We start from the raw sequence: 23,103 nt of genomic DNA, 5'->3' as shown, positions 1-23,103 counted from the left end.
TTTGCTGTATTGCTCTTTAGCTAATGGCTAAATGACATGCCTTCAGTATGATCTATACACATGATATAACATCATGCATATTAGTAGAAAATTCCATTTGTAACAATTGCAACATGTAAGTGTCAAGACAAAATGTTTTACTCATCAATCAACCAATCTCTCCCTCTTTCTCCAGGGGACAGAAGCGCAAGCTTGAGGAGGAAGAGGGGGAGTCGGCGGACGAGTCCACCAAGGATTCTAACGAGGAAGAGGAAGGAAGCAGCTCAGAGGCTGATGAGATGGCCGCTGCCCTGGATGCGGAGCTTAACGACTTCATGTGACAGCGATGAATTTGATTGGACAAATGAACTGGATGTTTGATTGGACGTTTGTGAACAATGACTCACAGAACACCCCCCCCCCCCCCCCCCCCGAGTTATCCCAGCAGCTTTTCAGCTACGTGGTACCTGAGAATCATTCTGTCTCTACGCTGTGTGCGTGCTTGTGTTTTATCGAGGTGAATGTGTTGTACAGAATGAAGAGGTAGGTTAGTACAGTAGGAAAGTGTTGGTGTGTAAATATAGTTGTAGATCATTTTTAGGGTAATATAGAAACTTTCGACAAACACATTTGTGGTGTTGTTTTATTGTGAGATAAAAAATAGGATGTTTTACTTGAGTTTGTTTTTCTATTAAGACTTTTTTATATAAATTCAACAAATGATTAACTATATTCATTGGTCATATGATGCCAAAGAGTTTGAACTAGGCCAATCACAGCCTGCAGCTAAACATTTTACTCTTGACGTCACATTCTGTGATCCTATTTCCTGTTGTTTTTTTTTTAGGGGTTGATCATTAAAACATTGTTACCGGCAGAAAGACTAAGATGCCTGAATGTGTCCCATTGGCTCTTTTCCTCTGTTCTTCTCTACCTTGGTGTTGGTACCAGAGCCATATATAGAGGTCAATATGTATGTATGACTCTGGTTGGTACCTTTTTATAAAGTCACCTGAGCTATCCGAGACAAACACCCAGGATGCACTGCAATATCAACATCATCCTCATCTTCATCATACCACTGTTAGTTATCAGCAGTCTATCTTTTGACTGACCTGGCTGAAAGCTCCAAGCAGGAAGTATATGAGTTGCACTGTGGCAGTCCTCCTGGCTCCACCAATGAGATTTGCCGGTCCTCCTGGCTCTGCCAATCAGCGGTGCTGGTCCACCTGGCTCCAACAATGGTCTTGATCAACATTTCCAACACCAACTAATGTGTTTTACTTTGAAAGATTAGCTGGTCTCGACCATAGATGACTCTAGTGCCCAAAAGCCCATTTTAACATGGACAGCGTCATTTACGACTTTCACCATTTTGAACTAGTCAAGTAGATGGGACTTCCTCTGGGTTAAGGAATGATCACATAATTCCATCCAGGTCATCAGGAGGGATCAGCCAATGAATTATACTCATAAGCGAGCGATAATGACCCATAACTCGGGTGGCAATAAATCGGCAACCTTGGCTTTTTTTCTGTTCAAACAACTGACTCCAGGTGGCAGTATGCACCCTTTCAGTTAGTTTGCCAACTTATAGAAATGGTAGAAGAAGAAAATGGACTACTTGAAAATGGGCTCAATGGCACTGCAGGTTTTCTGAGACGCAATAATGGGACAGATACAATGATGCCATGTCTATCTAAGTCTATGGTCGAGACCCAATTACCTGTCAAAAAGTTATATGGTCAAGACCCACCAACCATGTCACTGCCACCACCTCCCCTCACTGGAGCCTGTGATGGTGGAGGCGTTTTGTTGTTTTGCTACTTCTATCAGGTGATTTCTGTTTTAGTCAGTTGCAGAGTCAATGATTTGCTAACGGCTACATTTCAGCCAGGTTATAGAGTTCAGCAAGTGTCGTAGTGTCCGCTGCTCTTAGTAGGGACATCAAACGTTCAGGCTGCTGCACAGACACTACGGAGGCTCTAGTCTAGGGCGCCTGGTTAAATTGTGTTTGAGAGCATTTTTTACCTCTCTAAATTGTTAGATGCGTAAGAAATAGATGCAATAGTTTGTGAGTAGGAAACATAACACTGAGTATATAAAACATTAAGGGCAGCTGCTCTTTCCATAACATGGCGAAAGCTATGATCCCCTTATTGATGTCACTTGATAAATCCAATCAATCAGTGTAGATGAAGGGGAGGAGACCGGTTAAAGAACGATTTTTAATCCTTGAGACATGGATTGTGTGTGTGTGCCATTCAGAGGGTGGATGGGCAAGACAAAAGATTTAAGTGCCTTTGAACGGGGTATGGTAGTAGGTGCCAGGGGCACCAGTTTGATTGTGTCAAGAACTGCAACGCTGCCAGGTTTTTCATGCTCAACAGTTTCCTGTGTGTATCAAGAATGGTCCACCACCCAAAGGGTGGGAAGCATTGGAGTCAACCTGGTCCAGCATCCCTGTGGAACGCTTTCAACACCTTGTAGAGGCCATTCCCCGATGAACTGAGGCTGTTCTGAGGGCAAAATGGGGGGGTGCCTCAATATAAGGAAGGAGTTCCTAATGTTTGGTATACTCAGTGTATATATCTTAAATTGACATGTTGAATTATTTTGCCATATTAAATCATTTTATTTTCCTCTAATTTCCCTAATGTGGACACTTTCTGTTACTACAAGCTTGCATTTACACCCCATAAAATCTCTAGAAAAGTCGCTGGCCACACACCAATATACGGATTTGACAGTCCGACTATCACCTACCTACATACCAGCCAACCGTTGTCACTGTCGATATCCTATGCCGCATCGTGATTCGTTGAAGTTGACTAACAGAAAAAGTGGTTTGTTCCCTTTTCCATGTTGGCAGCCTCCTGAAATGAACATCTGATATTCTACAAGTCTTCATCTAACCAACCATGTACAGTGCCTTCAGAAAGTATTCACACCCCTTTTTCTAAATGTCATTGGTCTAGGCACACTGTACCCCATAATGTCAAAGTGGAATTATGTTTTACAAATTTCATTAAAAATGAAATGTCTTCAGTCAATAAGCATTCACACCCTTTGTTATGGCAAGCCTAAATAAGTTCAGGAGTAAAAATGTGCTCAACAAGTTGCATAATAATTTGCATGGACTCTGTGTTCACTAAGTGTTTACCATGATTCTTGAATGACTACCTCATCTCTGTGCCCCACACATACAATTATCTGTAATGTCACTCAGTCGAGCTGTGAATTTCATACACAGATTCAACCGAAGACTAGGGAGGTTTTCCAATGCCTCAAAGAAGGGCACCTATTGGTAGATGGGTAAAATAAAAAAAGCATGGTGAAGTTATGAATTACACTTTGGATGGTGTATCAATACACCCTGTCACTACAAAGATACAGATGTCCTTCCTAACTCAGTTGCCGGGGAGGAAGAAAACCACTCAGGGATTTCACCATGAGGCCAATGGTGACTTTAAAACGGTTACAGAGTTTAATGGCTGTGATGGGAGATAACTGAGGATGGATCAACAACATTGTAGTTACTCCACAATACTAACCTAAATGACAAGAGTGAAAAGAAGGAAGCCTGTACAGAAAATAAATATTCCAAAACATGCATCTTGTTTGCAACAATGCACTAAAGTAATACTGCAGTAAATGTGCCAAAGCGATTTACTTTTAGTCCTGAATACAAAATGTTAAGTTTGGGTTAAATCCAATACAACACATTACTGAGTACCACTCTCCATATTTTCAAACACAGTGGAGGCTGCAGCATGTTATGGGTATGCTTGTAATTGTTAAGGACTGGGGAGTTTGCTTAGCACCATTCTGTTTTTTTATGCTGACAGAGGCAAAATCCTAGAGGAAAACCAAGTTCAGTCTGCTTTCCACCAGATGCTGGGAGATGCATTCACCTTTTCAGAGGACAATAACCTAAAACACAAGGCCAAATCTACACTGGAGTGGCTTACCAATTTACAGTTTTGACTTAAATCTACTTGAAAATGTATGGCAAGACTTGAAAATGGTTGTCTAGCAGTGATCATCATCCAGTTTGACAGAGCTTGAAGAATTTACAATAAATATTAATGGGCAAATGTTGCACAATCCAGGTGTGGAAAGCTCTTCGACTTACCCAGAAAGACTCACAGCTGTAATCACCGGCAAAGGTGTTTCTACAAAGTATTGACTGTCAATACTTATGTAAATTAGATGTATGTATTTCATTTTCAATAGATTTGCTTCAATTTCTAAAAACATGTTTTCACTTTGTCATTATGGGGTATTGTGTATAGCTGGGTAAGATTAATATATATATATATATGTAATCCATTTTGAATTCAGGCTGTAACACAACAAAATGTGGAATAAGTCAAGGGGTATGAATGATTTCTGAAGGCTCTGTATAGATTATTCCAAGTTTCCGCGTGGTCTTTGAGTAGTGCTTGTTTAAACAGCGCTATAGCATGAACGTTTTCCCCCTGTCCTATTGATTTCAGAGTGATGTGGAAGTGATTCACAAAAAGTGTGTTGCGTTACACGTACCACGTTGGCGACCCACTTGAATCAAAATGCAACACTTCAAAATGGAGCGAGCTGTCTTCTGCACGTTCTCCTCTAACCAGTGATGTCCACATTATAGCCTTATTCAGTGTGGCTTTTGAGCTGTTGGTTTTAACAGGATGTGCAACCTCATCTCACCTCTCTTGTGCAGTTGTGTTCTCCAGGTTGTCCTCTAACCAGTGATGTAAAAATGTAATCATACCCCCACAGATCTATGAGCGATTTATTGCTACAGTACTTGTCAAGAAATACAAATCATATGATTACTATTGTTGTAGATGGTACATTTTGTGTTAGGTTTTCAAAATCATAAACTGCATATTGGTTATTGATTTTGACTCTTTAATAGTGTTTTGACTTTGGGCTATATCAAAATGGCTTGTCAACAGAAGGCAGCGACGGCATGATTTTCAATTGAACTTTCAACATTAATTTCCAATGGCATTGTACTTAATCAGGTAAAAACTGCTGATTGAGTCCAATAATGTGCTGGGATTGATTTATTATAATGAGACTGTGCATTCGGAAACTAATCAGACCCTTTACTCATTACTTTGTTGAAGCAGTGATTCCAGCATCCAGTCTTCTTGGGTATGACGCTACAAGCTTGGTACACTGTATTTGGGAAGTTTCTCCCATTCTTCTCTGCAGATCCTCTCAAGCTCTGTCAGGTTGGATGGGGAGCATCCCTGCACAGTTTTTTTCAGGTCTCCAGAGATGTTCAATCGGGTTCAAGTCCAGGCTCTGGTGGGCCACTCAAGGACATTAAGAGACTTGTCCCAAAGCCACTCCTGCGTTGTCTTGACTGTGTGCTCAGGGTCGTTGTCCTGTTGCAAAGTGAACCCCAGTCTGGGGTCCTGAGCGCTCTGGAGCAGGTTTTCATCAAGGATCTCGCTGTACTTTGCTCCATTTAACTTTCCCTCGATCCTGACTAGTCTCCTGGTCCCTGTTGCTGGAAAAACATCTCCACAGCATGATGCTGCCACCACCATGCGTCACCGTAGGGATGGTGCCAGGTTTCCTCCAGGCGTGACGATTGGTGTTCAAGAGTTCAATCTTGGTTTCATCAGACCAGAGAATCTTGTTTCTCATGGACTGAGAGTCCTTTAGGTGCCTTTTGGCAAACTCCAAGCGGGCTGTCATGTGCATTTTACTGAGGAGTGGCTTCTGTCTGGCTTGATTTGGGAGAGTGCTGTTGTCCTTCTGGAAGGTTCTCCCATCTCCACAGAGAAACTCTGGTGCTATGTCGGAATGACCATTGGGATCTTGGTCACCTCCCTGACCAAGGCCTTTCTCCCCTGATTGCTCAGTTTTAAATGGAAGTTTCATCTTGGGGACCTTTAACTCTGCAGAATTTTTTTTGGTACCCTTTCCCAGATCTGTGCCTCGAAACAATCCTGTCTCGGACCTCTTGGACAATTCCTTCGACCTCATGGCTTGGTTTTTGCTCTGTGTGTATATTGATGAGGATTTTAGATTAAGGCTGTAACGTAACAATGTGGAAAAAGTCAATGGGTCTGAATACTTTCGGAATGCACTGTATACCAGAAATCACCAAAACGGGTTTGCCCTGCCTGATCTTAGGTTGTTTTAGAAACCAGGGCTGCGATTGTTCAAGGGTGATAGGTCATGGGTCAGGAGTTAAAGCTGTGATGCTGGGTCCTCACCCAGAACATTGACTGCCACTGCATTATTAACCTGATCAGACAGACAGACAGACAGACAGACAACCGTTGACAGAATGTTTTGCATGTTTATCCATTTAATGTTTCAGAATAAGATATCCTGAGTACTGATATAATATTTACGGACGGACGGACGGACGGACGGACGGAGGAAGGAAGGAAGGAAGGAAGGAAGGAAGGAAGGAAGGAAGGAAGGAAATGAAATTGATTTTTTTTCATTGTGTCATTTAAGCCATTCATCCCACCCTTGGTTGTTTTCTCTATTCTGTTTTGGTTTGTTATTATTTTCAATGAAAAGACTGATGTGTAAAAGTATTTGTATATTCTATTTCTTACTTGACCTGACAGAAAATATACTTTTCATTTAATAAATTTTTTATTTTTTTTAAATTGTCTTTGAAGTGTGTCCATCTCAATCTGTGTGTCTGTGTTGAGAAAAATAACAAGTTCCCAGAGGTAAATCTGGTTGGTGCCGAGCTCAGCGGTGGCATTGAGCAGCAGTGAATAGAGATTTGTTTAGCCAGTCAGACTAACAAACTTTTACAAACAATGTTTCTGTTGGAGGAAAAGCAGCCAGTCCATTACCTCTGGATGAACTGCTGCTCGCCCAGATATGGATCGTGCACACACCATACACACACTATACTCACCACACACACACACCAGTGTTGTTTTACTTCACATCTCTGGGCCTCATTTTCCCCACCACCATGTCACAGGGAAAAAATGATTACCTCAACATATGGTCTTAAGAGTGAGTTGATAGACTGGCAGTGAGCCGCATGTGACTTTATGATAAGATGATTGGATATGAACTGAGACTTTGTTGTTGTGGCTTCTTGGGTTATGAATTAATTATCCCTAGCTACAGTCAGTATGTCTACGAAAGCTCTGTGGAGTCTGACAGACTGACGTCTATCTCCCAACATGGTACTGGAAAAATGCCTTGACAGCAAACTACTTTTTCCTCAGTTTTCGGCTGATTATGAGTTGATTTGGAACATTTTTTACGAGTAATATTAAAATTCAATCTGTCTTCGAAATGCTTACTCACTAATAGACCTGTATTCGCACAATTTATATTGCACCTTTTGACATTGTTGATCAATGGAAAATGGATTGAATCTAACGAAATCCATTCCCAGCGACCATTAGGCCCTGTGCCAGACATCCCTCTCACACAACTTTTATAATTGATACATGTGTAATGATATGTAACGAATGGAGTTTATTGTAGCTATGCTTCCCAAATGGCTCCCTATTCCCTATATATATTGCATTACTAGTGCACTAAATAGGGAGTAGGGTGCCGTTCGAGACCACTCTAATGTATGGAACCTGAAATGCACCTCTGGGTTTCTCATCATCACAGAGACAGTCTCATTGTCTGAATGTACATTACACAGCAGGAGTCATCATGTAGAAGTTGATTAGTAGTTTGTAATGATGGGAAGGGGGTGGAGACCAAGGGACTGTAACTGGGGAGAAAAACATGAGACTTCCAAAGCATTTTCATTATAATTTTCTATTTGACCATATCCTTACTCTCCAGACAAAGATCCTAGAATATAACGTAGTGTTTAGTTGTAACTGATCTTCTTCAGAGATGGTCTCATTGATCTCATTTACGCAAATTATTTATTCAGTGTGAAATTATAATCTTCCATTAGGAGTGAAATGCAATATATACGTCTCTATACAAGTATGCTATATACAGGCTTTACAGTTGTCTGTTTTATGCCGTTAAATCATTTAAATGGGTGTCCAGGTGAGGTGCTGGTTATGGTCCTCTACCTCTCTCTCCATCCCTCCATTCCTCTATCCCTCTCTCCATCCATCACCCTTAGTCAGGAGGTCTTAGAGTGGCAGGGTAGGTGAGCAAAAAGATCACTCAGACGAATCCTCTCTTTCACATCGGGATCCCTCCATCCCTGTTCCAGATGATTGACAGATGGTTCATCTTTCATTCCACGATTCTGTCGAGTTGGCTTTTCCGCTCTTATCTTCTGTTCTGCTGTATTTTCTCCTGTTTTAGGTGTCGTTCACATCTGTCTCTAGCCTAACTGACAAAACTCCCAGCCAATGGTCGTTCTGGTCTGGTTGACATGTGAAGACCAACCTATCTCAGCAGGTTTAGGTCCCCTGGGGGCGGAAGTATTTGAGACGGTAAATCACTGAGGAGAGAGAAGAGGAGAACACAGAAGAAGAAGCGCTTCTAACCTCAGGGTCTTTCTTGGATAAATACTGGTAAAATAAGAGTTTATGTAGTCTCATCTTCTATGGTTAGGTTTCACAGATTAAAACATTAAGTCTCTCAGGCCGTCTCTGTTTCTACATGGTGTGAAGCCTTCTGCTTCTTTCTTTTACCGTCTGTACTGCCTCATTAACCTGCTGCTGTCTCCATATACCTGTAGTTGTAAACTATACAGGTTGCCATTTCAGAGATTAGTTCAAGGGAGGCCAATTTGCTTCGTTAGCTGTAGTCTCTGGGTTCCGAGATTACATGAGCTGTCAACTATGATATGTTTAGCTTCTGTGGTAACAGGGTACCTCTACTCTTTTCATAGTAGCTTGTCCTCTACTCTTTAAAGGTAACAGTTTCCCCTGTGAACTTTAACCTTTCCTGAAGGTAAAGACATATTGTTGGTGAGCAAGTCAGCCATCCTACAGATCTCCTATGTCCCACTCTCTCCTCATCCCAAAATACCACCCTTAAACAGGGTTGTTAGAATGTCAGGCTTTGCTCTCCTGTATGTAGGCCAGGAAGAGGAAACCAAACCGGCTGTTAGTGGAAAGGTCTTCAAACAGAAAGGTTCTGTTAACAGGAGATTGAGGATGACTGAGCACCCTGAGTTCACCAATATAGCAGCATGAGCATCAAAGTTATTACTCAAATCCATTACAATCAATGTGGTTTGTCATGAGAATATATGTGGGGATGTGTGGCATATACTTTTGAATAAAGCATCATTCTTCTTTATTGTCAATTATCGAAACTGCAAGAATTTGACGATTTATTGCATAAATTGGTTGGGTTGGCAGGGGTGTGTGAGGGTACTACAGTAAATCAACTCTTGAGTGTTGCTCCCTTAACACAGCAGATGATGGAGGGATGCCGTTCAGACGCATGACAGAACACATTCAATCATCACGCAATAGTGTTCAAACTGCCCGGCCGGGCTTTACTGTCATAGATCAGTAACATACTGCCGCCATGCAAGTTTCTCAAGTTCTGTTTGAATGTTTTTTCAAGTTAACATCAGGATTAGACTAGTTTCTGAGTGAACCTCCAGCTGCCTTTCACAGGGGCTGTGTATGCTTCCCAAATGGCACTCTATTCCCTATATAGTGGGACCCCTATGGGCCCTGGCCAAAAGTCATGTGAACTTTAAAGGGAATAAGGGGTCATTGGAGATGGCCTGTTTCCTGGTTGTCCTGCTTGCAGACTGAGTAAAGCCAACTTTTGAAAACATGGGTTTGGAGCTATTGAGTGCTTCCCAGTCTTAGGTTCCCAAAATAACTCCTGGACTGTATTTCAATAGCTGCGGTGTAAATCTGATCATGTATTTAGTGCTGCTGGTAATAACTGGGTCAGTTCAACCAGACAAGACAGAAGCTTGTGTGTGTTTGTTTGTTTGTTTGTGTGTGATTGTGTGTGTGTGTGTGTGTGTGTGTGTGTGTGTGTGTGTGTGTGTGTGTGTGTGTGTGTGTGTGTGTATATGTGTGTGTGTGTATATGTGTGTGTGTGTGTGTATATGTGTATGTATATATATACAGTTGAAGTCGAAAGTTTACATACACTTAGGTTGGAGTCATTAAAACTAGTTTTTCAACCATCTGCTGGTTAGGGAGCAACTATTCCGTGCCAACGGTGCTACTGTCAAAGTGAATGAAAAATGACTTAGTCATGTCCCTCTCACATGCGTATTACATATCCCTCTTTGTCTGTCAGCCTGTGACTCTGTCCCTTGTGTCAGCTGTAGTGACAGGGCATATTATTCAGCATCCCAGACCTCAACAGCCAATTTCCGCTCCTCCAGTCATACAGAGGTGGGTTGTTTGTGTTGTGGGTATTTTTGTCCAACGGCAGAGTAGCGTTTTAGCTGCTGCTTATTTTAAATATTAAAGTGGAGTACATTATGGCAGCATGCACCTATTTGACTTTAGAAATCCATGAATTGACAATGTAATGGAGGGCTTTAAAATTAAAACAACGTCACCAGAGCTCACAAAGAGGTAGAAGCCTGAGGGGACCCCTTGTGACATCACAGATGGAACTGGGGAAAACACTATATGTTAAATTAGAAATGTTTTATCTCAACTATACTGGGTTCAGTAAGAAATAGTTGGACTTGGAGATTTGACAGTGCTGTGCAGATACCATTATTCTCTCTATCTCTGAGACATTAGGGGATCACTGGCTTCAATATTACCTTCTAGGAACGTTGGATTTATTTATAGTAACTATGTATATTTTCAACCGAAATGTTCTCAATGATTTGTGCTGCCATTTCACTCTCACTGTACAAACTCCATTGAAATTGCCTTTAGTCTTTGCCCAGTTCACTATTCCCTTTCAAATAAGATTAACCTTGAACCAAAATACCAGGAACCCTGTATTTTAGGTAACACCTGGAGCCATGTCTTTAATGCTCCTTCTGAACTTGACCTTTAGAATCCTGAAGTTTGTCTCAAAGCAGAACCAGAGGTCTGAGAGCTCCTGTAAATGTCCTGATGGCCATGTCCTTGTTCGCCTATCACCATGCTTCCCTAGGTCGCTTCACAAGGATTCTGACAGAGCTAGCAAGCACACAACAACCTCCCCTTTATAATATCCTCGCTCTCCGATGGCTTCTGTGTTTTTATCCGCTAGCTGTTACGAGCCTAGCTCATCATACTCAGACAGTCAATGAAGATCATTTCATTTTATATAGTGATTGGCTTATACATTTTTCAGGAATCCCTACAGTATAAATGAATAGTAGGAATAATCATATTTTCATTGATGGTGAGATATTATACATTGAGGGAATTTGTATTTTGGGAGTTTCTCCCATTCTTCTCTTTAGATGCTCTCAAGTTCTGTCAAATTGGATGGGGAGCGTTGCTGCACAGCTATTTTCAGGTCTCTCCAGAGATGTTCGATCAGGTTCAAGTCCGGGCTCTAGCTGTGGCAGACAAGGACATTCTGAGACTTTTCGTTGTCCTGTTTGAAGGTGAATCTTCGCCCCAATCTGAGATCCTTAATGCTCTGGAGCAGGTTTTCATCAAGGATCTCTCAGTACTTTGCTCTGTTCATCTTTCCCTCAATCCTGACGAGTCTCCCAGTCCCTGCCACTGAAAAACATCCCCACAGCATGATGCTGCCACCGCCATGCTTCACCGTAAGGATGGTGCCAGGTTTCCTCCAGATGTGACGCCTGGCATTCAGGCCAAAGAGTTCAATCATGGTTTCATCAGACCAGAGAATCTTGTTTCTCATGGTCTGAGAGGCCTTTAGGTGCCTTTTGGCAAACTCCAAGCGGGCTGTCATGTGCCTTTTACTGAACAGTGGCTTCTGTCTGGCCACTCTACCATCAAGGCCTGCTTGGTGGAGTGCTGCAGAGATGGTTGTCCTTCTGGAAGGTTCTCCCATCTCCACAGAGGAGCTCTGGAGCTCTGTCTTATAGTGACCATCTGGTTTTTGGTCACCTCCCTGACTAAGGCCCTTCTTCCCCGATTACCCGGCGTCCAGCTCTAGGAAGAGTCTTGGTGGTTCCAAACTTCTTCCATTTAAGAATGATGGAGACCGCTGTGTTCTTGGGGACCTTCAATGCTGCATACATTTTTTGGTACCCTTCCCCAGATCTGTGCCTCGACACAATCCTTTCTCTGAGCTCTACGGACAATTTCTTCAACCTCATGTATTTGTTTTTGCTCTGACATGCACTGTCAACTGTGGGACCTTATAAGGTGTGTGTGTGACTTTCCAAATCATGTCCAATCAATTGAATTTACCACAGGTGGACTCCAATCATCTCAAGGATCAATGTCAACAAGATGCACCTGAGCTAAATTTTGTGTGTAATAGCAAAGGTTCTGAATACTTTTGTAAATAAGTCTTTTTTTTCCCCCCCTTTTCTCCCCAATTACGTGGTATCCAATTGTTTTAGTAGCTACTATCTTGTCTCATCGCTACAACTCCCGTACGGGCTGGGGAGAGACGAAGGTTGAAAGTCATGCTATACACAACCCAACCAAGCCGCACTGGTTCTTAACACAGCGCGCATCCAACCCGGAAGCCAGCCGCACCAATGTGTCAGAGGAAACACCGTGCACCTGGCAACCTTGGTTAGCGCGCACTGCGCCCGGCCCGCCACAGGAGTCGCTGGTGCGCGATGAGGCAAGGACCTCCCGGTCGCGGCTGATTACGACAGAGCCTGGGCGCGAACCCAGGGTCTCTGGTGGCACAGCTGGCGCTGCAGTACAGCGCCCTCAACCACTGTGCCACCCGGGAGGCTAATAAGTTTTTTTTTTTATGCATTTGTTTAAACTTTGTCATTATGTGTATAGATTGCTGAATATTTGTTTTTTTTTTAATCAATTTTAGAATAAGGCTGTAACATAACAAAATGTTGGAAAAGTCAAGGGGTCTGAATACTTTCCGAAGGCACAGTACTTCAGCTGGGATTGGTTTACACAAAAATATATAGAAACGCAACATGGAATTATTTAAAAGATTTTACTAAGTTACGGTTCATATAAGGAAATCGGTCAATTTAAATTAATTAATTAGGCCCTAATCTATGGATTTTACATGACTAGGAATACAGATATCCTACAGATATGCATCTGTTGGTCACAGATATGTTTAAAAAAAAAGGTAGGGCATGGATTAGTATCTGATGTGATCACAATTTGCCTCATGTCATACATCTCCTTCACATAGTGTTGATCAGACTGTTAATTGTGGCCTGTGGAATGTTGTCCCACTCCTTCTCAATGGCTGTGAGAAGTTGATGGATATTGGCGGGAACTGGAACACGCTGTCGTAAATGTCGATCAGAGCATCCCAAACATGCTCATTGGGTGACATGTCTGGTGAGTATATGTAGGCCTTGGAAGAACTGGGACATTTTCAGCTCCCAGGAATTTTATACAGATCCTTGCGGAATGGGGCCGAGCATTATCATGCTGGAACATGAGGTGATGGGGGTGAATGAATGGCACCACAATTGGCCTCAGTATCTCGTCACGGTATCTCTGTACATTGAAATTGCCATCAAAAAAATGCTATTGTGTTTGTGGCCGTAGCTTATGCCTGCCCATACCATAACCCCACCGCACCATGGGGTACTCTGTTCACATTGTTGACATCAGAGTATCTGAGGGGGGCTGAAACTGTGGACATTTTTAAAACAGATCATTAAACACACCTTTTTCGCTTTGCTTTTCCTTAGGGTGCTTTTTAGTCGTTCAGTTTTCATTGTTATTCTTTTGTTATTTTTCCTCTTATGTTTGTTTTGTACTAAATATTTCCTGTGAGCACATTGTGTTGAATTCCATGTCTGAAATGTGCTGTATAAATAAAGCTTGATTTGATCAGCAAACCGCTCGCCCACATGATGCCATATGCGTGAATTGCCATCTGTCTAATACAGTTGAAACCGGGATTCATCCTTGAAGAGCACACTTCTCCAGCATGCCAGTGGTCATTGAAGATGATCATTTGCCCACTGAAGTTGGTGAGGACGACGAGCACGCAGATGACCTTCCCTGAGACGGTTTATTACAGTTTGTGCAGAAATTATTATTTGGTTGTGCAAACACAGTTTAATCAGCTATCTGGGTGGCTGGTCTCAGACGATCCCGCAGATGAAGAAGCTGAATGTGGAGGTCCTGGGCTGGCATGGTTACACGTGGTCTAAAGATGTGAGGCCTTGTCACGCCCTGACCGTAAGAGAGCTTTTTATGTCTCTATTTTGGTATGGTCAGGGTGTGATTTGGGTGGGCATTCTATGTCCCTTTTCTATGTTTTGTATTTCTTTGTTTTGGCCGGGTATGGTCCTCAATCAGGGACAGCTGTCTATCGTTGTCTCTGATTGGGAACCATACTTAGGTAGCTTTTTCCCACATGGGTTTTGTGGGTAGTTATTTTCTGTTTAGTGTTTGCACTTTACAGGACTGTTTCGGTTTAATTTATTTTCTTGTTATTTTGTATTAGTGTTCAGTTCAATAAACAAACATGAACACTTACCACGCTGCGCTTTGGTCCAACTACTCTTCCTCATCCGACAACGAAAGCCGTTACAGGCCTGTTGGACATACTACCAAACTCTCTAAACGGCATTGGGAGGTGGCTTATGGTAGAGAAATTAAGATTAAATTATCTGGAAACAGCTCTGGTGGACATTCCTGCAGTCGGCATGCCAATTGCACGCTCCCCCAAAACTTGAGACATCTATGACAATCTGTTATGAGACAAAACTGCACATTTTACAGTGGCCTGTTATTGTCCCCAGCACAAGGTGCACCTAAGTAATAATCATGCTGTTTAATCAGCTTCTTGATATGCCACACCTTTCAGGTGGATGGATTATCTTGGCAAATGAGAAATGCTCACTTACAGGGAGGTAATACGTTTTTTGTGCATATGGAAAATGTCTGGGATATTTTATTTCAGCTTATGATACATGGGATCAGTACTTTACATGTTGCGTTTATATTTTTGTTCAGTGTAGCTTTCCTAGTGCAATGGAACCAATGCCATAGTCCCCAAAGTGCAAACCACTCCAGACCGGCTCAGTTGATGAGAAGCTTCTAGGGTAGCATAGAACCTGGAGATATTTAGAGAGACTTTGAGGCTTTAATGTTTGGACGTGAGAGATTATCATGGTTTTCATTTTCAAGTACCATGTAGCCCCTTAATAAATGTTGGCTTCACCAGCTTCTTGGAAACTTACACAGTATGTGCTTGAATACTTGAGCCTCACGGAAAAACTAGCAGTGCACAGTGCTGAGGTCTCGGATGCTGTTGTCGTCACACTGTGATACATGATTCCAATCACCGTCCACACATTACAGGACCTTATAATAGGTGGGCTGACAAGAAGACAGAAGAAATACAGAAACTCTCTAACATCTGCAGCATAAGACATTTCGTAAGAACCATGACAGTAGCTGTAGCCTACAGTATACGGTTTGGTGGTTAAATGTGAGGTGGAGAAAGGAGGAGGAGGAGGATGATGACGCCCACAGCAGCAGCCTACCAAAAAGTCTGGGTCCTTTACTGTGACGTTGTCTTTTTGTAGAAGGTGGAGGGTCAGCACTGCCTCTTGTAAAAACTGCAGGCTACTGTAGTGGCATGAGTTGTAAATAAACTGGATTTATTTCATTGTAAATACTTTACTGTAAATACATTTGGGTGAGTGAATTCCAATCTTTCCTTTTTAGCTGGACATGAGTCACGATTCATCTCAGGAATATAATTTATTTGTCCGCCACAGAGAGAGCTTGTTCTTATTGTGTACAGTAGGCCTACCTACTAATCACCAGGGTTCTTCTCTTTCACTCTCCTCTCTTCTGTCATTGTCTTACGTCAGATGGCATCACTCCTGCGTGATACTCGTCCCTCAGTGCAGACAACGCTCTTCAGTATTACACAACACAAGTCTCCCTTTCAGACAGGACCAATCAAGAGAGGAAGGGTTCTGACATCACACGCATCCTCTCAGTAAGATTATGCATTATTGAATCTCTTCTGCACCTTCATGTCTACTTTACAAACCTCACACACACTTTTCTCTGAGATGTGCCACAAAACTACACACACACACACACTCCTCCCGGAGACATGCCACAGTTCCCCTCTCATCTCTCTCTTTTGCTCCTCTTCTCTCCTCTTCTCTTGCTCTCCAACTCTCAGCGCTCCAGTAAAACAAACACACACTCCGTAGCGTCTCAGTAGTCCCGTCGTGATGGCCCCCGTGGTCAGGTGTGTTTACATCATCGTCTTTCAAGAGGTTACAGATAAAGAGGTTCTGAGAATTGAAGCTGAGATTATAGGAAGAGATGACATTATTGTGCTCCTTATCCCGTGAACGAGGGTCGTGCAGGCAATGCAGTTATCTAGTTAGGAAATACTGAGACACTTAATAATAAAGAATTGAGGAAACATAGATCTTTAGCTGCCGTATACCTGTTAATTTCTACTATATGTTTGCACTTCTATTCTTAGGTTTGACAATATAGAATCTATACCTGGTACCATGTTTGTGAAAGTGTGTTTGAATGTGCTTGCCTACTTGTCATCTAATCAATTAAAGTTTAATGGAACTGGATGCAGTGCATTTTTTTATGAGGCATATTTACAAGGGTTATGGATTTATATGCAAAGCTGGTCTCTGTTAGTGGTTGGTGCCTGTTGGGTCTTTATCAATATAACCAGAGAAGCAGAGGCAAAGCCAGAGATTTCACTCTCGCCGAACATCTGTCCAAAATAAGACCAATGCGTTCCTATGGGCTTAAATTGGACCTCAACTTGTCGCCTGCCTTCCCGCCTTTAGGACAATGACTTCTATTGTTAGGGCGGAGACATGGGCATCTCGTCATTATATTCAGATCTCAGATATAACCCACAGAGGATTCCTTCTAAGACCTGTATAGTAGCCTGGTTGCCAGTCTCTGTTTAGCTAACATTCCACTCCTTGTACTTCGTGTCATGTGACAGAATACAAGGAATGGCAACCCGTCTTCCTGTTTAGACCCACGGTATGTCATTGGATTTGATCCTAGTTGAGCTCCAACCTTGAGTAAAGAGCAGGAATGAACATTTCTCGCCTCAACTCAGCTCCAGTCAACTCTCTCCTCCAAGGTCCCTGCTGAACGCACTCCCAGCTCCAAGTCATTACGGAAGTAACATTAGAGCAGAGCAGTTGAACAGTAGAGCAGTTGAAAATGAGAAATGATCTATGATTCAGACATACATTATCCAAATGGACACTTTATTCAAATGGTTGTGGCTATTAATTTTTATTAGCTTGTTATAATTCATTTGAATGCTGCCTTTAAGTGATAGTTTCTCTCCATGATTTTCTTGTCGAAGTATAAGGAAATAAGGTTGAAAGCTTAGCCAGAATAAAAGGCAGATTTGGTAATAAATGTTATTTAGAATAGAGGTTTGTACTTTACGTTTGTGTGGGTGTCGGTTTATTTGTGTGAATATTTCTAATTATTATGTGTGCCCATGAAATGCATTTGTGAAATATTGAGTGTGCGTGTGTGTGTCTGTACAGTACCAGTCAAAAGTTTGGACACAACTACTCATTCAAGGGTTTTTCTTTATTTTTTTACTTTTATCTACATTGTAGAATAATAGTGAAGTCTCCAAAACCATGAAATAACACATATGGAATCATGTAGTAACCAAAAATGTGTTAAACAAATCAAAATATATTTTATATTTGAGATTCTTCAAAGTAGCCCACCTTTGCCTTGATGACAACTCTGCACACTCTTCGCATTCTCTCAACCAGCTTCATGAGGTAGTCACCTGGAATGTATTTCAATTAACAGGTGTGCCTTGTTAAAAGTTCATTTGTGGAATTTCTTTCCTTCTTAATGCATTTGAGCCAATCAGTTGTATTGTGAGAAGGTAGGGGTGGTATACAGAATATAGCCCTATTTGGTAAAAGTCCAAGTCCATATTATGGCAAGAACAGCTCAAATAAGCAAAGAGAAATTACAATCCATCATTACTTAAGACATGAAGGTCGGTCAATGCGAAAAATTTCCAGAACTTTTATAATGATGAGGAAACTGTCTCTCATGAGGACCGTCACAGGAAAGGAAGACCCAGAGTTACCTCTGCTGCAGAGGATAAGTTCATTAGAGTTACCATCCTCAGATTGCAGTCCAAATAAAATGCTTCACAGAGTTCAAGTAACAGACACATCTCAACATTAACTGTTTAGAAGAGACTGCATGAATCAGGCTTTCGTGGTCGAATTGCCGCAAAGAAATCTCTACTAAAGGACACCAATAATAAGAAGAGACTTGCTTGGGCCAAGAAACACAAGCAATGGACATTACACCCGACGGAAATCTCTTTGGTCTGACGAGTCCAAATTTGAGATTTTTAGTACCAACCACTGTGTCTTTGTGAGACGCAGAGTCGGTGAACGGATGATCTCAGCATGTGTGGTTCCCACCGTGAAGCATGGAGGAGGAGGTGTGATGGTGTGGGGGTGCTTTGCTGGTGACACTGTCAGTGATATATTTAGAATTCAAGGCACACTTAACCAGCATGGCTACCACAGCATTCTGTGGTGATACGGTTTGTGCTTAGTGGGATTATCATTTGTTTTTCATCAATACAATGACCCAACACATCTCCAGGCTGTGTATGGACTATTTGACCAAGAAGGGGAGTGATGGAGTGCTGCATCAGATGACCTGGCCTCAACAATCACCCAACCTAAACCAATTGAGATGGTTTGGGATGAGTTGGACCGCAGAGTGAAGGAAAAGGAGCCAACAAGTGCTCAGTGTGCAAAGCTGTCATCAAGGCAAATGGTGGCTACTTTGAAGAATCTCAAATATATAATATCTTTTGATTTGTTTAACAAGTTTTTAGTTACTACATGATTGCCTATGTTATTTCATAGTTTTGATGTCTTCACTATTATTCTACAATGTAGAAAATTTGTAAAAATTAAGAAAAACCCTTGAATGACTAGGTGTGTCCAAACTTTTGACTGGTACTGTGTGTGTGTGTGTGTGTGTGTGTGTGTGTGTGTGTGTGTGTGTGTGTGTGTGTGTGTGTGTGTGTGTGTGTGTGTGTGTGTGTGTGTGTGTTTGCGTGCGTGTGTGTGTGTGTGTGTACAGTATGTGTACATAGAGAATAAAGCAACACAATAATACAAACTAATCTAAACATTATAATGCATAGCCAGACCGTGTCGGCACTGTTCTGGAGCTAATTATGATTGTGTCAATTTAATATGGGTCAAGAAGCACCACAATTACAGTGAAAATGTGGTCATCGTGTTTGTGCCTCCATTTGCACAGAGCAGAACTGAAGAAGTGATATTTTGACGTACTACTAAAGAGGGCATGGTTTGTCCAAACATAATCTCTTGTGGATAGACTATGTAAACATCTGACATCTGGATTAACTGGGATTAGTCCAAACAGCAAGCGAGGGTGATGGTTCAGTGACCCAAGCTTTTATGATTTGCCCGTGACCTGAACACTAGCGTTATCTCCTCAAGCTAATGCGTCATATTTTCCTTGATTATTCCTAATTAGGAGATGTTTCCAGTGTGGTTGGCCAGCATGACATTGTAAGAGAGCCTGCTGTGGTAGTACCATTCTAAAGGTTTAAACTCTCCTCATCCTGTGTATCATTGATCCGTAATGGCTGGGAACAGCCTAGTCTGGTTAATCAATACCTAATACTGAGAGCAGCATCATTATGAGTCATTAGTTCAGAACAAACAGAACTGCATGTTTAACCTCAGTGGAAACACAGTGGTTTAAATGGCACCCTATTCGCTATCGTGCACTTCTTTTAACTGGCCATCTGGTTAAAAGTAGTACACTATATTAGGAATAGGGTGCCATTTTGGACTCACAACAGACTATAAATGATTAGGTAGGTAGCATAGCGGTTAGATCAATGTGCCAGTAACCGAAAGGTTGTTTGTTTGAATGCCTGAGCCGACAAGGTGAAAATTCTGCCGATGTGCCCTAGAGCAAGGCACTTAACCCTAATTGCTCCAGGGTGGCCGTTGATAATGGCAGACCATGGCCATGACCCCACTCTCTGGGAAATGCAAAAAAGCACATTTACAATTCACACCTGTGTATTAATACACACTTGTACATGTGAAAATAGGAAATTAGAAATATAAATTATATTTTACCTTTATTTAAACTACCTTTATTTAAGATCAAATCTGTATTTACAATGACGGTCTACACCAGCCAAACCCCGGAAGATGCTGGGCCAATTGTGCGCCGCCCTATGGGTCTCCCAGGGTGTCTGTAGTGACGCCTCTAGCACTGCGATGCTGAGATTCTGTGCCTTTGATCGCTGCGCCACTCTTGAGCCCAAATACTGTATAAGCAGACCAGAATAATAATAATGATATATACCACGTAGCGGACACTTTTATCCAAATAGACTTACAGTCATGGGTGCCTACATTTTACGTATGTGTGGTCCTAGAAATCAAACCCACAATCCTGGCGTTCTGAGCGCCATGATCTACCAACTGAGCCTTACAGGACCACTGTATTCCATTCAGACTGAGTCTTCCTCTCTTCTATTCTTTGTCCATGGCTTTCCCTCATCTTACTTTCCCTTCTCTGCCTCTTCATGCTCTTCCATCCCTCCATCCTAAACCTCCGACACGACCCTGAGAGTGTGTAAACATAGTCATGGGTTTAGAAACTCACAACGAGCCTCATGGAGTCAGTAGATTCTCCCTAAAAGGGGTTGGTTGGACAGGAGGAGTGGTGACAGTGGAACCAAAGTTAATGTTGTACCTCCTCCCAAGCTGATGTGGCACATTCTAAACACCGTAATTCATCAATGTCACAAACCGTAGGGACCGTTTAATAGTGCTGTAATGTAATTCACGTTTACTCATTTTAGTGTAATCTAGTTTCTGCTGATTTGTTGCTTTCTTGTACAGGGTGGTAGGAAGAGGTAAACCTGTAATATGCACTCAGAAAACCTCCTGAGGACATAAAAGCCTTTAGAAGTAATTAACAGTCAATCAATAGACTATAACTCTTTCCAACACAACTTAATCTCTTCCCATTTTATATAGTTCAAGGTTAATCTTGTCCACAAGTCAGCTTTCTCTCAGCAATTTGAGGCTGGGGACAAGGTTAGCTCCAGGCAAACCCCCCAAAAATGTTTATTTTAGGGAACAGTCTCTAAAACTTTATCTTTTCCACCAAAGGTGAGACATTTTGGTACCATCATAAAGTTACAGAGACATTTAAATGTCTGAGGGACGTTACGAATCAAGCCTAGACAAAAGGAGGCATTTCCTCCAGATCTCATCTAACTACTCATTATCTCTTGCTGGATACTTCTGAGGGATGTTTTCTTTGAGATGAGACTTTGTGATGTCCCAATGTAGAAAATCCAATTAACTCTATCCTCAACAAAGTTTTGCATTTTTATCAGTAAAATTATTCCACTGGGGCTCACATCTTCAGGTGAAGCTGAATTACATCATATCCCGAGTCATCCTTCACCACAAAAGGATTTTATTTCATTGATATGCCATAGTGGTAACAGCTAGTTAACCCTTTTAATCATCACTGAACAGTAGGATAGACTTCTCTGTCTCCCTCTAGAGGTGAGGGACTAGGACCAGTCAGCTGCTGACTGATGGACTTTACAGTGAAAGGCACCAATGCTCAAGCTCTCATAGTTAGACCTCATCATAACTAGTGTCCAGAGTTACCGGGTCAGGAAAAACTCCTGGCCCCAACTCTCTATTTCTCTATTTGTATTTGCTGTAATATTTATTGAAAGGCTAACTCAATCCAGTCCCCACTGAGTGTGGCAATTGTTCATTCCAGTCAATGGTGTGCTGGTGAATAGGCATAGCAGTATCAGTGTAAAAAGGCCTGTGTCATCACCTGCCCTTTGTCAACCCTCATCGGTTACCAGGCTGTTCGTCTACAGAGGTCCATCCTTCCGACCCTCATTAGTGACGTAATCATTATCCGGGTTTGCTTTGTTTCTTCATCCATCAAACACATTAAGCAATTACAGCCTTGTGACGCAGATGGGTCCTATGGTATTGATATATGTTGTAACAGACTCGAGCACTGAAATGAACAGACAAATGATGTATTTCTGTGCCTGGCTTCAACCTGCGTTGTAAGTTAGGTATCGATCATCACACCTATCAATCAAGGAGGACCAACTGCCTCACCATCGTCCACTTCCCCTCATCTATTAGGTTTCCCTCAATTTGGTGGACTCTAAACCATTTATTTCATAGGCCTACACCGTAGTCTACGGTAGTCCTACACCATTATAGGACAATGAGGAGGCTATAACCATTTAATAATGCAGTAACATAACTGTAGTAGTCCTAGCTGTGTTTATCCCGTCGATATTTTATAACTAACAGAAAGTTCCAAACTCGAATTATGCATAACCTATATTTTATTTGTACGCCTACAATTCACTTGTGCGCATTTAATGATTTGTATGCCTCATGATTTGTTTTATTATTCTGCAATCACAGTGTGAGCTACTTGAATTGGCTGTTGGAAGCAGAAGTCAATTCCGGGAAGAAGCGAAGCAGAGCAGGGAGCACAGCGCGGAGCGCGATTTTGTCGCGTGAGCAGAGCGGTGTCCGACTCCAAGACAGTCAGAGGAGAGACGTAACATTGGAATTATCACAGAGCAGCAACCCCCATTCATTCACGCTGGGCTCTTCTCAAATCCGCGGCGTCTTTTCCAACTGCTCTATCGTGAGTCTCGTCCGGTTGAGTGGGTTATTTTGTTAATGTCAGTTCCTTCGATTTAAAACAATCATAGTATTGTTCAGTATTTTGATTATTCTATGCGGGTGTGCAGCAAGTTTACCAAACCTTCAAACTTGCTCCTAATGGTTCAGAAGTAAAGCACGTGACGTTACCTGGGACTGAGTGCACCTGTCCTGGTATAAAGTCAAGTAACCATGTTAGGACCATTTATACAGAGGACGGAGTAGACTGGATCATGTATTTTATGTTGACCAATATGCGCTTTCATAACTGATATCGAAATGTGGGGAAGTTATCTGCCAATGGACACAAGCCGAACACAGCGGGTAGGTGTGATAATCATGAATGATATTTCAATGTTTGTACAGACACT

General features: G+C 42.0%; 2 protein-coding genes across 6 annotated transcripts in view; both read left to right on the top strand.

Moving 5' to 3' along the window:
* Nucleotides 1-860, top strand: part of LOC110496375 (RNA polymerase II subunit A C-terminal domain phosphatase) — a 119,956-nt gene extending 119,096 nt beyond the window's left edge. For all 5 annotated transcript variants that reach the window (XM_036952936.2, XM_036952937.2, XM_090208787.1 and 2 more), the window contains one exon: nucleotides 176-860. In XM_036952936.2, the coding sequence (XP_036808831.2) occupies nucleotides 176-320 (145 nt within the window). In that variant the 3' untranslated portion in view covers nucleotides 321-860. The remainder of the gene's footprint in view (nucleotides 1-175) is intronic.
* Nucleotides 861-22,233: 21,373 nt separating this feature from the next.
* LOC110496374 (voltage-gated potassium channel regulatory subunit KCNG2) overlaps nucleotides 22,234-23,103 on the top strand; it is a 33,717-nt gene continuing 32,847 nt past the window's right edge. Inside the window, exon 1 of the mRNA XM_021572235.3 lies at nucleotides 22,234-23,056. The gene's annotated coding sequence lies outside the window, so the exon portion shown is untranslated. The remainder of the gene's footprint in view (nucleotides 23,057-23,103) is intronic.

The sequence above is a fragment of the Oncorhynchus mykiss genome, chromosome 18, assembly GCF_057628025.1.
Source record: "Oncorhynchus mykiss isolate SJ-2025 chromosome 18, ASM5762802v1, whole genome shotgun sequence".
NCBI lineage: Eukaryota > Metazoa > Chordata > Actinopteri > Salmoniformes > Salmonidae > Oncorhynchus > Oncorhynchus mykiss.
The sequence above is the reverse complement of the archived record's forward strand: the minus strand, read 5'-3'. Positions and strand labels throughout refer to the sequence as shown.